The sequence below is a fragment of the Mytilus californianus genome, unplaced genomic scaffold (genome assembly GCF_021869535.1).
Source record: "Mytilus californianus isolate M0D057914Y unplaced genomic scaffold, xbMytCali1.0.p SCAF_8, whole genome shotgun sequence".
NCBI classification, from domain to species: Eukaryota; Metazoa; Mollusca; class Bivalvia; order Mytilida; family Mytilidae; genus Mytilus; species Mytilus californianus.
The window spans coordinates 72,487,743-72,504,802 of record NW_026262734.1 but is presented as its reverse complement, the minus strand read 5'-3'; the positions used below and the strand labels follow the sequence as shown (position 1 = coordinate 72,504,802).

Sequence of the window (17,060 nt, the reverse complement as noted above, 5' to 3'; positions counted from 1 at the left end):
TGAGTACACACCCGTGGTAAAATATGAATATATATTGTTTGGGCTGTTCCGATCGTACTCCCGCGTCATATGCTTTTTTATGAATGAGCTACCCGACGTCATAGAACGATGACGTAAGAATTTAAGCATTTTACTGGAAAATACACGCTTGTGAAACTGAAAATCATCACAACAAGGAAACGTAAACAAACGATGCTAAAATGAGTTATATAAGCCATTTTTTGTTTCCATATAAGATATATAAATACAATTATCATTTAGATTCATTCAAACCTATCTAAATATGTCATTGTAAATAGTTTAAGCATGCCATTTATTCAGTTTGCTCCGTTCTTTTACGTCAATTTAATAGTGCGTTTATTTATGGGAACGGCAAATAATGCCTTCACCTAGAGCGCTTCGATCCAAAAGAATTGCTGTATTTGTCCTATTAGAATCGAAATAATTCATGGGGCTTGAATATATCGTGATTTTACCACAGGTTGTCCCTTTATGCCGATATTTTACCCCTTGCTATTGCTCAGGGTAAAATATTTGTCATAAAGGGCCAACCCGTGGTAAAATCATGATATATTCAAGCCCCCATGAATTATTTCTTAAATAATGCATAGTGCATCATACATGTCATAAGCCTATTTGGCTTGCTGATTATTTTGTATTACACAATGTATAAAACATGTATTGATTTGTTTAGTCAGGTTGCACTATAATAAGTTCTTCTTCTTCTTTATAGAAAGGATAACAGGAGTCATGAGTCACCAAACATATTGGATATTTCAACAGATTCTAACAAAATCAATGAAAATCAGACTCACCAAAAAATGATAACAAAACAAATACCAACAACAAATGGTCCAGATAGCCTTACTTTGTACATTGGAAAACATGTGTTGGGGTTAAACCAGTTTAATGTGTGCACAATTAAACAGTTTATTTCCATTTCAGGCTGTGTGTGTAAAATGTGGCATAGATACATACAACAGTAATAAACAACCACTGTGGCTCTGCAAGATTTGTAGTGAGAACAGAGAGGTATGTAGAGTAAAGAAATCTTTTAGAAACTTGACCTCCTGGTTCTGTTACTAAGTTTACCAAATGAAGTTTTGAGACTTATTGGTTTTTAGCTCACCTAGCTGGCCCATAGGTTCAGTGTGAGATTTTGCCATCTCTTGGCTACCTCTGTCATCGTTTCTTAACTTTTACATGAAATCTTATCTTCTGAAACTAATGGAACAAATTGACCTTAACTCACCCATCTAGTTTTAAAAATGTGTCCAGTGATCCTGCAGGCTAACCAACATGGCCACCAAGGCTACAAAAAGAACATAGGGGTAAAACACAAGTGTTGTCAAATATTTTGAAAACTGTTATAGATAGACAAAATCTGACGGGTATGGAATACCACAGCTGTCTTATAAGGTGCTCTGATATTACGACATGATATGGTTTTATCATTACTGGATGATATATTGTCATTACATGGTGTGGTTTTAACATTACGTAATGAGGTCTTGAAATTACTCAATATGGTATCGTCATTGCTTAATGTTTTGAAATTAGCCCTGGTACTCAATATGGTATCGACATTACTTATTTGTTATTACTTAATATGATTTCACCATTACTTAATGTGGTTGTGTCATGATACAATGTGGTTTTGACATTACTCAATATATGTGTGGTTTTGGGTAATGTAGTTGTTTCATTACATGATGTGGTTTTGTTATTTTGTGATGATTTGTCAATTCATAATATGCCTTTGTCTAACTTTAATTCATAAGACTTTATCACTTTTTAATGTTGTATAGATGTTACTCGAGGTGGTTTTAACATTAATCTATGTGGGTTTCACATTTTGAAAAGCTTTAACATAACATGAAGTTGTTACAAACTTTCACAATTTTACACTAAATAATGTGTTTGTTATATATTTTTATGTGGTTTTGTCATTCTTTGATGTGGTTATCCCATTACTTGATGAGGTAAAACCACATGACCATTTTGGAAATTTGTTTTTTTTAATCTGATTTCCTTGTCTGTTTTTGTACATTTGTACCTTTGCTGAGTGTGGGTATCCATCTAGTTTGAGTATGCTTCAAGTTCCAGTAAGAGTTCAAACCAAAGTTAGAGTTGAATTTTGAGTTCTGTTTTGAGTTAACGTTTGATATCAAGTCAGAGTTCAAGTTGAACTTCGGCTAATTTTATATGAGTTCATATAATATAAATTTTCAATGGCAGATCCAGGACTTTCAAAAAGGGTGCGGAGGTGCCTGCATCAATAATTGGGGACCGGCAGTCAAGAATGAAAAAAATTATTAAAAATAACTATATATATTTCGGACATATGGGGAATACCATGCTCTCCTTAGTCTGCCCACTATTTTTTTTCATAACTCTCAAATTGTAGCAGTATTTTTGTAAAAAAATCAAACAATTGTACTTTATAGTGATTCTAAATAACTTTGATACTTTTAATCAAATCACCTTTGAAATAATCATCAGGGTATAATTTTCAGAGGGATTTCTGATGAAGGGACAGAACAGCAATTTATTATAATACAAATTCTCCAATTTTCTCAGCATGTATTTGAGTATATACTAATTATACCCCACGCACCTGAAAAAATGTCACAAAGAATGCAAGTACATTGTATCAATCAAGGAAATAACTCCTGAAAGTGAAAATCTATATCCAATTTTTCCAACATTTTGTCTTAAGTAACTACAAATTAAAATTTAAAAAGCATTGGTTGAATGGTTCTTAATATATTGCACCAATATAAAAATAAGGAGATGAGGTATGATTGCCAACGAGACAACTATCCACCAAAGTTCAATTAAAGTGGATGTAAGCAACTATAGGCAACCGTACAGCCTTCAACAATGAGAAAAACCCATACCGTATAGTCGGCTATAAAAGGTCCCGACATGAAAAATATGAAACAATTCAATTGAGAAAACTAACGGCCTAACTTATAACAAAACAATGAATGAAAAACAAATATGACAGACATGAACCAACACAACCACTGAACAACAGGCTCCTGACTTGGGACAGGCACATAAAAGAATGTGGTAGGGTTAAACATGTTTGTAAGTGCTCAAACCTCCCCCTAACCTGGAACAGTGGTGTAACAGCACAACTTAAGAACAAACTATAAAAATCAGTTGAAAGCCATTTCCCAGTCTATCAAGGCCATAACGGCAAAAGTGAAAATCGTCAATATTGAACTTGACGTTAATTTTGTCACCAATGATAAAATATTAAGATTTGAAAAGCATTGGTTGAATGGTTCATAATAAATGGCACAGAAACATTTGGCCCTAATGCTGTATTTCACCATTTTAATTCAGGGATCTCCATGACCTGTTTTATGATGGCATTAAAATATCTTCTGCCATCGTCAAATGATCCCCGCCATCGTTGAATTATCTTCCTCCATCGTTAAATGATTGTTTTCGTTTTGCTAGCCGCCGCCATTTTTGTTGGCAATTATGATCAATTATTGCATGTAATTGCATAACCATTATTGAATAATAATCCAAAGGGTCCTCCTGATTACAGTTTTAAAGCCCTGAGGGATATCCGGTTAAAAATCGCTAATCACTTGTACAGGTAGATCAACACACCTGACAGGAGAACACTTGATCAAGATAGACTATTGATTGCATTATTTAATTAGGTTTCAGCAAATGCTAATGAAAATTTAGATTAAAAAATACTTTTTAAATCCAGTTACAAAGGAAAAAATGGAATGCGTGCTTTTATATTGACTTACACAATCAGCATCCCCCTTAAATTTTTAAACGAGTACAAAGTAAGACGTAAAACAGAACATATTTTCATGCCAAATAACACGAGTACAGCAATTATAATATTTAATCACTTTACAAGTTTAAAAGTTAATACATGAATAATAACTGCAACATGATAATCTGAAGAAATTTCGTATCGTAATTTCGAATTCATTCCGTAGTTTACAATCAAGTTAATACATTCAGAATCGGAAGATGCATGTTCCATAGTCTATTACTATGCAAATTTAAAGTCATTAAAACCATTTAAGTTGTAAACGTTTGCCCTCCAAATCTTTCCTTAACGTTTTACCATACAGGTACGAAACTTCTTGTTATTGATGCTGCAAATCGTCAATACCATTTCATGACTTCTGAATTTTACAGTGAAAAGAAAGATCCCCTGATTTTTAAGTCCTAAATAATTGCCAAGAGAGCAAGAACACGACTTGGGGAACCTTAAGTTCAGCTTGTGGTCATTCTTGACTAAGGGGAGCCATGCAGGCTTGACATTGGAATTGTTACAAATGACAATTAATTATAATATTGGTTATTCTATAATGAAATTGATATGATAAGCAAACGAAACAAAACAATTAAAGATGGACACACAATTGACAAAAAGGGAACTTTTGCGACAATCATCTGCTATTTATGATCCGTTAGGACTGCTCGTACCGATCACCATTCTATCAAAAATACTTATTCAAGAACTTTGGAAAAAAAGATATGCGTGCGACGGAACACTACTGAAAGAAATTGAAAACGCATGGACCAGTGTGAAGAATATTTTACAGATAACTTCAAAACTGAAATTACAGAGATACTATTTTTCAAACCATGACGAGGAAACAAGCGACTCTACTCTGCATATTTTGTTGATGCAAATCAGAAAGCATATGGAGCTTCCATTTACTTGAGTAAAGGCACAGATTAAACAATAGACCTGACAGGATTCAGAGTTTTAGATTTTAACGAGAGAAATTTATGTATTACATACTGAAAAATTATTACACCAGGGTTTTCAATATCACAAACTAGTCAAAACATTTACTAAATTTTATCATCGGTATAAGGACATCATTCGTAAATATAGCTCAACATGCAGACTTCTTATACGTTCAGGTATTTCACATCCAATTTTTTATGGAAATATTCTTTATAAAGCACAAAAATGTCAGTATTCACCTCTGAAGCTAACAAAACCTCTAAATAGACTTATTAAGAAGGGATATAGTTACGATACTGTTGTCTGGTCATTAAAGATTGCATATTTTGGCGTTAATATTGATTCACTTATAGGGTCTTTGCATCGGCACTAAACACATTTATTTAAAAACCAGTTGTTGGCATGACACGGGTTATGTTCTTCTCATATATGTTATGATGGTATGATACTAAACCCCTAACGGGAAGGATTGTGCCTGATATTCATATGATGAAGACATAATCTTTCAATCAGTTTAATTGAAGTCTGGAGCTGGCATGTCAGTTAACTGCTAGTAGTCTGTTGTTATTTATGTATTATTGTCATTTTGTTTATTTTCTTTGGTTACATCTTCTGACATCAGACTCGGACTTCTCTTGAACTGAATTTTAATGTGCGTATTGTTATGCGTTTACTTTTCTACATTGGCTACAGGTATAGGGGGAGGGTTGAGATCTCATAAACATGATTAACCCCGCTGCATTTTTGCGCCTGTCCCAAGTCAGGAGCCTCTAGCCTTTGTTAGTCTTGTATTATTTTTAATTTTAGTTTCTTGTGTACAATTTGGAGTTTAGTATGGCGTTCATTATCACTGAACTAGTATATATATTTGTTTAGGGGCCAGCTGAAGGACGCCTCCGGGTGCGGGAGTTTCTCGCTGCATTGAAGACCTGTTGGTGACCTTCTGCTGTTGTCTGTTCTATGGTCGGGTTGTTGTCTCTTTGACACATTCCCCATTTCCATTCTCAATTTTAATAGTTATAGCAAAGAACTGTGTCCCACCGTTGAAAGTAATAACTTTACCGAAATTATAATTAATGGCTGCAGTGATAGGAGCACAACTCGCAAAAGATGTAATAAAAAAGATAAAAAGAGCAGTATTTTGGATTAAAAGTCAAATAGTTCTACGTTGTCTTACCTCATCCAAACCATTAAATAATTTTGTAAAAAATCGTGTGAGTGAAATTAAAGATATTACTGAATCTCACGAATGGAAATATGTACCTACAGAAGTAAACCCAGCTGACCTATACATACACGTGGAATAACTGCATCGCAAGTTGAGGATTCAACATTATAGATGAATGGACCACAGTGGATGAAGGATGAGCATAAATGGCCCACTTGAACCGTACATGTGGAAATTAGCACTCAGCTAACAAATATCACAGGAACAGAGACAAATAGAGTTGATGATAAAAACCCAAGTGATCCACAGGGAATATCACAGATCATAGATATGACCAGGTATTCTAATTGACATAAACTTTTGACAGTGACTGGATATGTCTTAAAATTCATAAATAACTGTAAGAAAAAACAACCATATAGACTTTGGAGTACACAAGGTAATAGAAATCTCAAGACACTACACACAAAAGAGGAAATTGCATTAGCTATACCACCACTACTACCAAAGGATCGAGTAAAAGATACCATACCATTTTGTACAACCGGGAAAGATTTTGCCGGACCTCTACACATCAAGGATACATCAACACAACAGAGGAAGGTATACATATGTTTATTCACATGTGTATGTATATGAGCTATAAATTTGGAACTTGTACCTGATTTGTCATTGAACACTGTTATTTTAGTATTTAGACAATTTATCAGTCAAAAAGGAACACCACAAACTGTTAATTCCGATAACGCACCTTCATTTGTAGCCGCATCAAATGAATTACAAAGTCAGATGAGTTTGCACATCAACTGGAAATTCATTCCAAAGGGAACGTCTTGGTATGGCGGTTGGTAGGAACGTTTAATTGGCTTGACGCAAATGACATTAAAAAATGTTTTTGGTAGAGTGCTTGTCAGCGAACAATCATTGAGAACAATACTAACGGAGACTGAAACTATTATAAACAATCGTCCACTTACATATATCTTCAGACATAAGAGATCCTGAACCATTGACACAAAAGCATTATTTCGACGACAGACATGTACAACGACATACACAACGTGAATATTCAAGAACTTGATACAATCACTGCAAACTAACTATTTGAGAGAAAAAGACTTTTATTAGACCACTTTTCAAAATGTTGGTCTAACGAATACCTAACATGACTACGTGAATATCATCGAGCCTCCAGAAAACATAATGGACAAGTTAACATTGGTAATGTAGTTCAACTAGAAAGTGAATCACATCCACTTTTATGTAGATTAGGAATAATAGAAGACATTATCAAAGGAGGTGATGGACTTATTCATGCAGCAAAAGTACGGACATCTAGAGGACTAGTTACCACACGACCAATTGTGAAGTTATATCCCTTAGAACTTTAGTTACTGGTGAATAAAGGACTGTTAAGTGAATTTTGTGAGGGACAGTTAACGTAATGTGAAATTTTACAAAAACTTTCAATGTGATCTATTTATAGAACCTTAATTGTTTTGATTATTTATAATTTTAAAATAAGTTAATTTCTTTTGCATTTTGAGAGGCCCCCTGAATGTTGTGAATATAGGTCAGGAGACTTTAGAACATAATATCATGTAATTGTTTCATGGTCTTTGGAGCACACTATTGTAATGTAACGTAACCCTATAATGTTACGTATCTATGAATCTATAGAATCATAAAGCATCTCAACAAGCAAGACGTTATTTGCTTTACACAAGTTTTAACAAGTTATTTTTTATAACCCTCAGGATACCTAGCTTTATATAGGATGTTAGGTAACCTTTTTGAGAAGGGGTCATCTCAAGGTGTACAATGAACACAGGCATTTATAAAATATTTATGTAATTTACATTTCAGATACTGTATAAAAAATATTTTCATTTGTATTTTAAAAGACAAATGTGTATATATATATTAGTTTCAAAGCATCATTTAATGTACTTTTAGGCCTGTTGTCTGATTGGTTGTCAGGGGGAATTTTGGAAAGTAAAAAAACTCTTAAAAAAATTCCAATTAAACATTGAAGGGCAGACTAAAACTTATATTAGAGGTTGAAGACTAATTACTCTAGATAAAAAACACAAAAAATTATTGTTTTTATTTTTTTAAGTTATGCATTTTTAAGATCCACTTTTTAAAGTCTGTCGTCAAGGGCTAGACACATCTAGTATTTATCTGTTAGACACCTACTTCATGCTTTCAGATACTTTGAATTGCAATTTGGGGTATACTAATAGCACAATAAGACATGCATTCTTGTTACATTAGTTGTAAAGATAGAAAGTGATTTCCCAGTCAAATAAAAACTAACATATAGAGAATTGAACACTCAAATTGAAAATATGGATATTTATGCCCCCACCGTAGTGGAGGGGGCATTAAGTTTTACCCTTGTCTGTCTGTACATCCGTACGTCCGTACATCTGTACGTCTGTACATCCCAAATTGGTTTCCGTCCTCTAACTTAACTATATATATAGAGACAAAACCACGAAATTTTAACCCCACGAAAATTAATGTTTCTACAGTATATTACTGGTTTATATCATCAATGTCTCAGACAAATTTAAAAATTAGTGCCGATCAATTATTTTTAAAAGAGTTATGCCCCTTGAAAATATTAATTAATGGGTCTTTATAAATGTTAAGTTTAACTTTATGATATACTTGTAATAAAACCATCTTTGAGACTTTCAACATAAAATCAATGGTCAGTAGTACACTGGCGAGACATTTCAGAGTATGCACTCTTGTTAACTAATTTTTAGAGGATTTGCCTCTAATCTTGAAAAATATGATAAATAGGTAGAAACTGTTAACAGCAAAAATGATAGGTATACAAGATCTATTAAATGCCAACATGACAGAAACCATTGGGTGACTCCTAATTAAAGTTTTGTTTTACTAACTTGTGAGTTTTGCCTATTATTTCAATTTTTGACAGGTGAGTGATTCATGCTCTTGGGAGCCTCATGTTTCTATTCTTTAAGCATTTACAAATGCACATTTAGTTGATGTTTATGTCCGGCAAGCTTTAAGAAAGCTAATTATGCCCCCGCCGTAGCGGAGTGGGCATTAAGTTTTACCCTTGTCCGTCTATACGTACGTCCCAAAATTGGTTTCCGTTCTCTAACTTGAGTTTGCCTCAACCAAATGTTATGAAACTTATACACAATGCTTATTACCACAAAACACAGATCAAGTTTGAATTTTGGTGGCGTCACTTTAACCGTTCTAGAGTTATGCCCTTTAATAAATGGAAAAATTGCAAAATTTTTAGTTTCCGTTCTCTTACTTGAGTTTGACTCAACCAAATGTTATGAAACTTATACACAATGCTTATTACCACAAAACACAGATCAAGTTTGAATTTTGGTGGAGTCACTTTAATCGTTCTAGAGTTATGCCCCTTTATAAATGGAAAAATTGCAAAATTTTTAGTTTCCGTTCTCTAACTTAAGTTTGCCTCAACCAAATGTTATGAAACTTATACACAATGCTTATTACCACAAAACACAGATCAAGTTTGAATTTTGGTGGCGTCACTTTAACCGTTCTAGAGTTATGCCCTTTATAAATGGAAAAATTGTAAAAATTTTATTTTCTTCTAAATACATGTATCAAGTTATTTTTAAAATTGGAGTTATCTTCCTTTGTCCGTGATTATAGTTGAATCAACTAAAATCAATGCTTTATACAATGCAATATTTAATTTTGACCTCCACTGATAAAACACAGATGAAGTTGAATTTGGGTAGTATCACTTTAACCATTATTGAGGTATGCCCCTTTATAAATCGAAAGATTGCAAAGTTTTTAGTTTCCATTCTGTAACTTAAGTTTGCTCCAACCAAACATTATGAAACCTATACACAATATTCATTACCACAAAACTAAGATCAAGTACAAATTTTTTGTTTCCGTTTTCTAACTTTAGTTTGCCTCAACCAAATGTTATGAAACTTATACACAATGCTTATTACTACATAATACAGATTAAGTACGAAATTTGGTGGCGACACTTTTACCATTCTTGAGTTATGTCCCTTTATAAACATAAAAATTGCTGAATTTTTTAGTTTGTCTCAACCAAATGTTATAAAACTTATACACAACCATTCTAGAGTTATGCGTGTTTACAAATAGAAAAATTGCTGAATTTTTAGTTTCTGTTCTCTACTTAAGTTAGCCTCAACCAAATGTTATGAGACTTACACACAATGCTTATTACCACAAAACTCAGATCAAGTTCAAATTTGGGTAGCGTCACTTTTACCGTTCTTCAGTTGTGTCCCTTTATAACTATATGATATGCAAACGGGGGCATCATCTGTGTCCACATGTGGACACTATCCACATTTAGTTTTGTTCAATCTTTTATATATATATATATAATTCTTTCTTAATGATTTCAGGTGTGGAAAAGATCTGGAGCATGGTTTTTTAAGGGTATACCAAAATATATCCTTCCAGAGAAAAAGACAGGACCCTCTAAATATACAGTTAGTAGATTGGGACAAGAGACCAGAGGGTCTGTGAAAAGTAGACCTGGATCAACTAGACAGTACAATACTTGGAGTACAGGCAGACCAAGCCAGGGTAAACAAACTATTATTTGATTTTTTTTTATTTGATATACATAAAGTGTATGTGTGTTGTCATGGTCATCTATAGATTTTGCTCACAAAGTCGATAGGACCATGATAGCTATTTTCATTACTTTGTTTCCGTCTTCTGTCTGTCATTAGACAATTTATGGGTTATGACCTCTTCTCTTAAACCACCAGGTAGCCTTAACAGTTATGGCAAAGGGGGAATAAATCTGTGCTTTATTTGTTACCATTGAGTGACAAATTTTGGATTGTTATGCTTTCTCAGCACTAGTTGGTGAATCACTGTCTGAGTACAAACATAAAGTTGTGACAAGGATTAATTAAATTGAAATAGTACCGGTAATGTTTAAAGGCAATGTTTATGTATATTAGTACACAGTGATAAAATTCACCTTTCAAACTGGCATGCTTTTTCCAGAAACTTTTTTTTTTAAATTCTAATTTTTATACACACTCAAAGTATTGCCTACACTTAACTGTTCAGGAAAATGTGAAAACACAGGAAGTTTCTTAAATTTTTCGTTTTGTATTTTTCATTTGAGAGATTTTTATTCTCTGAAAACAATGTTTTCCTATATGAGGGTGTGGATGGGGTTTACAGAATAGAGAATAATGGACAAAAAAAAATAGAGAAAAATGGACAAAACAAATAAAGAATAGAGAATACTGGGGTGCTAAAATATAAAGAATAACTGCAAAAATTAAAGAATTGGGTAAAAATATACTGATTACAGAAAAGAACAATGTCCAGAATATAGTTATCAAGTAATTACAGAATAGCCATTATTTTTAAAGATAAAGAATAATGAGCGAAAAAATTAAAGAATACAGAAATCAAGGACCCCCCATCCTATATGATTACCTCGCCTACACCATGGATTTAAATATTTCAGGACCAAAAATTCATTGAGACTAAAGGTGTGTGTTCAGGAAGAGCTAAAATTGGCTTTAGACATTTATGTTTTTTTTTAATCAAGCCAAATTACTACAAATTTCACATGGAAATAATTGTGATATTACTATAATTACAAACTAAATTCTTTTTGGCACCCTACATTATAAATTATGAAGCTATGACCCCTTAATTGTGTTTTATTTGTATTGTAAGGTAAATTTTTGTCTCAATTTTTGTCTCGCCTGTGACGAAAGTGGCAGTATGCGAGACATAGGCATTACTGTACGGTGGCGTAAACTATTTGTATAAAGCTTTATATTTCAGAAGGTAGAAGACCTGGATGCTTCATATCTTGTATGCAGATACCTTATGTTACTAAGTTTCCGTCTGTCATATGTTCTATGTCCTTCACCTCATTTTCATGGTTCAGCTACTGCTTGAAAAAAAAATTGATTTTTTTTTTGTCATGTGAATTTCTCACTTATCATGAGTAATAGGATAACCATATTTGGTAGACAGTGTTCACCTGACCTCGACCTCATTTCATGAATCAATGATCAAGGTTAAAGTTACATGATTAGGTCCATTTCTCAAATACTATACTCAATAGGTCAACTATATGTGGTGAATGGAATGATTGTAAGGTGTACATGTTTGTCTGGCAGGTATCATCTGACCTTGACCTCATTTTCATGGTTCATTGGTCAATGTTAAGTTTTTGTGTTTTGGTCTGTTTTTCATGTACTATAAGCAATATGTCAACTATTTGGTGTATGGAATGACTAATGGGTACATGTCAGTCTGGCAGGTTTCATCTGAATTTGACCTCTTTTTCATGGTTCATTGGTCAATGTTAAGTTTTTGCGGTTTGGTCTGTTTTTCAAGTACTTTAAGCAATAGGTCAACTATATTTGGTGTATGGAATGATTGTAAGGTGTACATGTCTGTCTGGCAGGTATCATTTGAACTGACCTCATTTTCATGGTTCATTGGTCAATGTTAAGTTTTTGTGTTTTGGTCTGTTTTTCAAGTACTATAAGCAATAGGTCAACTATATTTGGTATATGGAATGATTGTAAGGTGTATATATATGTCTGTCAGGCAGATATCATCTGACCTTGACCTCATTTTCATGGTTCATTGGTCAATGTTAAGTTTATTTTGTTTTGGTCTGTTTTTCAATTATTATAAGCAATAGGTCAACTTTATTTTGTGTATAAAAAAATTGTAAGGTGTATATGTCTGTCTGACAGCATTTATCTGACCTGAGTTTCTGTGATGCTTTTAGTTAAACCTTTATCTTTAAGACTTTCAACATAAAATCAATGGTCAGTAATATCTCATCCCTAAGAAGAATAACAGATTTATCCTTGTGACCAGTAAGAGACCAAAGTACTCCAATCACCTCATTATCATTAAATGTCATCTAATTAAGAATTTTTTATTTCTTTATTGCATGTTTTTGAAATATAGCCATAGATATTAATAAAAAGTTCAAATGGAAAGTAGAAAAATACCAAAATGAGAGCCAAAATGATGCATAAATTCAATGATTTATTATCTTATGCAGTGGTCTCGTTAGCCCAAAATAGAAGGGTGTCGCGCCCGTGGTGCCCTCAGCCGCGCCCTGGGTGCCTTCATCCGCGCCCTTCTGCCCTGACGCCTTTTTCCCAATAACCCTTGTGCCTTTTCGGTAAAATTGCCTTTTGTTTCATCGATTTCTTATCACAAAGTTAAATTACATATATGACACCAGGTGATTGCCCCAAAGTTAATCATGTCATTACAATCAATTACAGTGGATAAGACTTCAAAGGTGTTAATAACTAGGTAATTTAATGTACCTTTTTGTCATAAATTTGATGAATGTGTCAGCGAGTGTTTTTAGCTTGGGTCGGCATTTTCGATCTCCAAGAAGAGTGTAAAAAATGAAGACTTTCATGACTTTAGAATAGAATTAAAGTCATCAAAATACAACTATGCCTTCACAGAAACGCCGTCCATCTCAACTTGTGAGCGACAAGCAAACAGTAAATGTGTTAGAAATAAATTTTGGAGTTACTTCCCCTGTTTTAGCTTATTACAAATTTGTGCTCCTAAAATATTATCTAGCATTAAAAATAGGAATAAATTACCAATTGAATACAAAATTATATAAGAATGTTACCTTAAGGATATTAACTGTCTTTGAACATATCAAAAAAAATATATTGCAATTTATTTTTGATAATAATACTTTTAGCAATCCATGTTCTATACATTGTCAATTAAGAAATTTATAAGTTCTATTATTATGATGATGGTAAGCTGCAATCCTACATAAATTTGTAGTGTTTAATAAAGATAAAAAAAAACATAAATGGGTAGTGTGAAGTTAAACTATCATGACATCAACTTGATGAAGCTTTACTAAATAATTCCTTAACACAAACAATGAAAAAAAGTTTTGAGGGCCAAACTCTAACTGAAAATTTAGAAATAATAAGACAACTCTGTCACATGTATGCTAAACTATGAGATGTTTAGTTTATATTGGGTTTTTTTGGAAAAAGGGGGGGGGGAATAGTAAGTTAATTTGCCTCTATTGGTTTATAGTGATGTGATGTATGAATGTGTATTGACATGTTTTATGAACATGTCTTATGAATTACATTTTCTAATGCAAATTTTATAGAATAAATAATCAAAACAACAACTTATGCATCTTTATTAACAACATATGCAGTAAAAAAAAGAATGTGAACTCGTGATACACACAGAAACATAGACAAAAAAAATGAGCAGTGCCTTTTCCTTTCATAAAAAAGTGCCCTGCCCTCCACTGGCACCCTGCCCCTTTTGATTTCTAGCTGGAGCACTGTTATGGCTATTAAAACAAAATAGATCTGATTAATATTACTATGTTTTAGCATTGATGGTAGCAAATATGGTATATACTTTACCTTTATCATGTTTGTTGTTCATGTATTATTGGGTTTAGGGGCAAATAACATAAGGGACTGAAACTACTGACCTAATCTTTGTAATTGTATAATTGTCCCACACAAGTTAGTGACACTTATGTACAATTTATTTTTATTTTTCAGCAAATAATGGGGAGAGCAGTGAGCAGGAGTCCACAAGTGAATCAGAGGATGAGATCAGTATTGGTAAAAAGAAAACAGGAAAGATGAGGGATTCAGGTACAAACTCTAAAATTGTAACATTACTGAATTTGGCAAGATAGGAAAATCTCAAACAAGTTATAAGTTTGATTTACTTGTGTCTCATCCCTTCTGCATATTTAAGCAAATAAAATATGTTTAAACTAATCAGTTTGATGACTATTTTGAGGCCCTGCCCCCTAGGACATGGTCCTGTGACTTTGAATTAATTAGCAATTTTCAATGTTAATTTTTCTGCTTCAGTCAGTTTAATAAGAACTACTTTTGATAGATCAATGATATTTTCTGTAAAGTTGCATTACTATCAGTATATATCAGTTTGACGACTATTTTGAGGTCCTGTCTCCTAGGACATGGTCCAGTGACTTTGAATTAATTAGCAATTTTCAATGTTAAGTTTTCTGCTTAAGTTAGATTGATAGGAACTACTTACAATCGACAACAATATTTTCTATAAAGTTACATTACTGTCTGTACATCTCAGTTTGTCAAACATTTTCAGGGTCTGCCCACTAGATCATGGTCCAGGGACTAAATTAATAAGCAATGTTGCTGTCAATCAGATTGTCTTTTCCTGAATTTTATGCCAACAGGTGAGACATATCTCTGTGTCAACAGTTTATTTGACTATCTTCTGGCATTTATAATTAGGCAATTCAGAAATAACCCATAAAATTGTTAAAACCTAAAATTACACACACTGGACTGTGATACTGTGGAAATATTAAAAGATTTAAAGACTTTTTAAAAATAGCCTTGATGTGAAACAAATTTCTTCATATTTGTAAAAAAAAAAAAAACCTGGAAAATGAAAGAAACTTTACATTGGTGAGTTCCTTACTTGTAAATGCATGGTATAAATGAAGTGAAGTGTGTTTAAAAGCTTTCTATTCTAGATTTAAGCGATTAATTAGCTCAAGATTTCCTTTATTATTATTTTAAACTGAAATTATTGAAATTGAAATTTACACTTTTATATACGACCGCAAATCTATTTGCGTAGTATAATGTTATGGTGTTGTCTGCATCTGCGTCTGAAGACATTTTGGTTCGCAGACAATAACTTGAGTATAAATTCATGGATCTCTATGAAATTTTAGCACAATGTTCCATACCACTAAAGGATGGTTGGGATTGTTTTTGGGGGCTGTTGTCCTTGCGGTTTTGTAATTAGGGGCCAAAAAAGGTCAGTCTTACTGGTTCATGGAAAATTAATTGGTTTGCAGAAATTAACTTTAGTGTAAGTGTATGGATGCCTAAGAAATTTTAGTACAAGGTTTCATACCACAATAGGAGGGTTGGGATTGTTATTGGGGTTATTGTCTTAGCTGTTTTGTAATTAGGGGCCAGAAAGGGGCCAAAAACAATTATTTGTCTGGTTTTAAGACAATAACTTGAGTATAAGAGATATTTCTTTGGTCAAAATTTTAACACAAGGTTCCACACCACAATAGGAAGGTTGGGATTAATTTTGGGGGTTATTGTCATAGCTGTTTAGGAATTAGGGGCCAAAAAGGGTCTAACAAAACAATTTTTTGTTAGGTTCTCAGACAATAACTTGAGTATAAGTGTATGGATCTCTATTAAATATTAGCACAAGGTTCCATACCACAATAGGAAGGTTGGGATTTATTTTGGGGGTTATTGTCGTAGCTGTTTAGGAATTAGGGGCCAAAAACAAGCATTTTTCATGTTTCAGGACAATAATTGGTGTATAAGAGTATAAATCTCTATGAAATTTTACCACAAGATTCCATACTTCAAAAGGAAAGTTTAGAATGATTTTTGGAGGGTCATTGCCCATACTGTTTAATAATTAGGGGTCTAAAAGGGGACGAAAACAACTATTTTTCTGGTTTGCAGGCAATAACTTGAGTATAAGTGTATGGATTTCTATTCAATTTTAGCACAAGGTTCCATACCACAATAGGAAGGTTGGGTTTTATTTTTGGGGTTATTATAGTAGCTGTTTAGGAATTAGGGGCCAAAAAGGGCCTAACAAAAACAACTATATGTCTGATTCACAGACAATAACTTGAGTATAACTTTATAGATCTCTATTAAATTTAAGCACAAGGTTCCATACCACAAAAAGAAGATTGGGATTTATTTTGGGGGTAATTGTTGTAGCTGTTTAGTAATTAAGGGCCAAAAAGGGGACAAAAACAAGCATTTTTCATGTTTCAGGACACTAATTTGTGTATTAGAGTATGGATTTTTTTGAAATTTTACTACAAGGTTCCATACTTCAAAATGAAAGTTGGGATTGATTTTAGGGGTCATGGTCCAAACCGTTTAATAATTAGGGGCTAAAAAGGGGCCAAAAACTAGGATTTTCTGATTTCTGGACAATAACTTGAGTATAAGTCTATTTATTGCTGTTTTATTGCGCCACAAGGTGTTATACCATAAATTAAAGTTTGGGATTGATTTTAGGGGTTATGACCCTATTGGTTTAGTTAAAAGG

General features: G+C 33.1%; 1 protein-coding gene across 5 annotated transcripts in view; it reads left to right on the top strand.

Annotated features, from left to right (window-relative positions):
- LOC127712432 (rabphilin-3A-like) overlaps nucleotides 1–17,060 on the top strand; it is a 362,038-nt gene that overhangs the window by 67,782 nt on the left and 277,196 nt on the right. For all 5 annotated transcript variants that reach the window (XM_052218873.1, XM_052218870.1, XM_052218874.1 and 2 more), the window contains 3 exons: nucleotides 946–1,032; nucleotides 10,337–10,520; nucleotides 14,516–14,611. In XM_052218873.1, coding sequence (XP_052074833.1) covers nucleotides 946–1,032; nucleotides 10,337–10,520; nucleotides 14,516–14,611 — 367 coding nt within the window. The remainder of the gene's footprint in view (nucleotides 1–945; nucleotides 1,033–10,336; nucleotides 10,521–14,515; nucleotides 14,612–17,060) is intronic.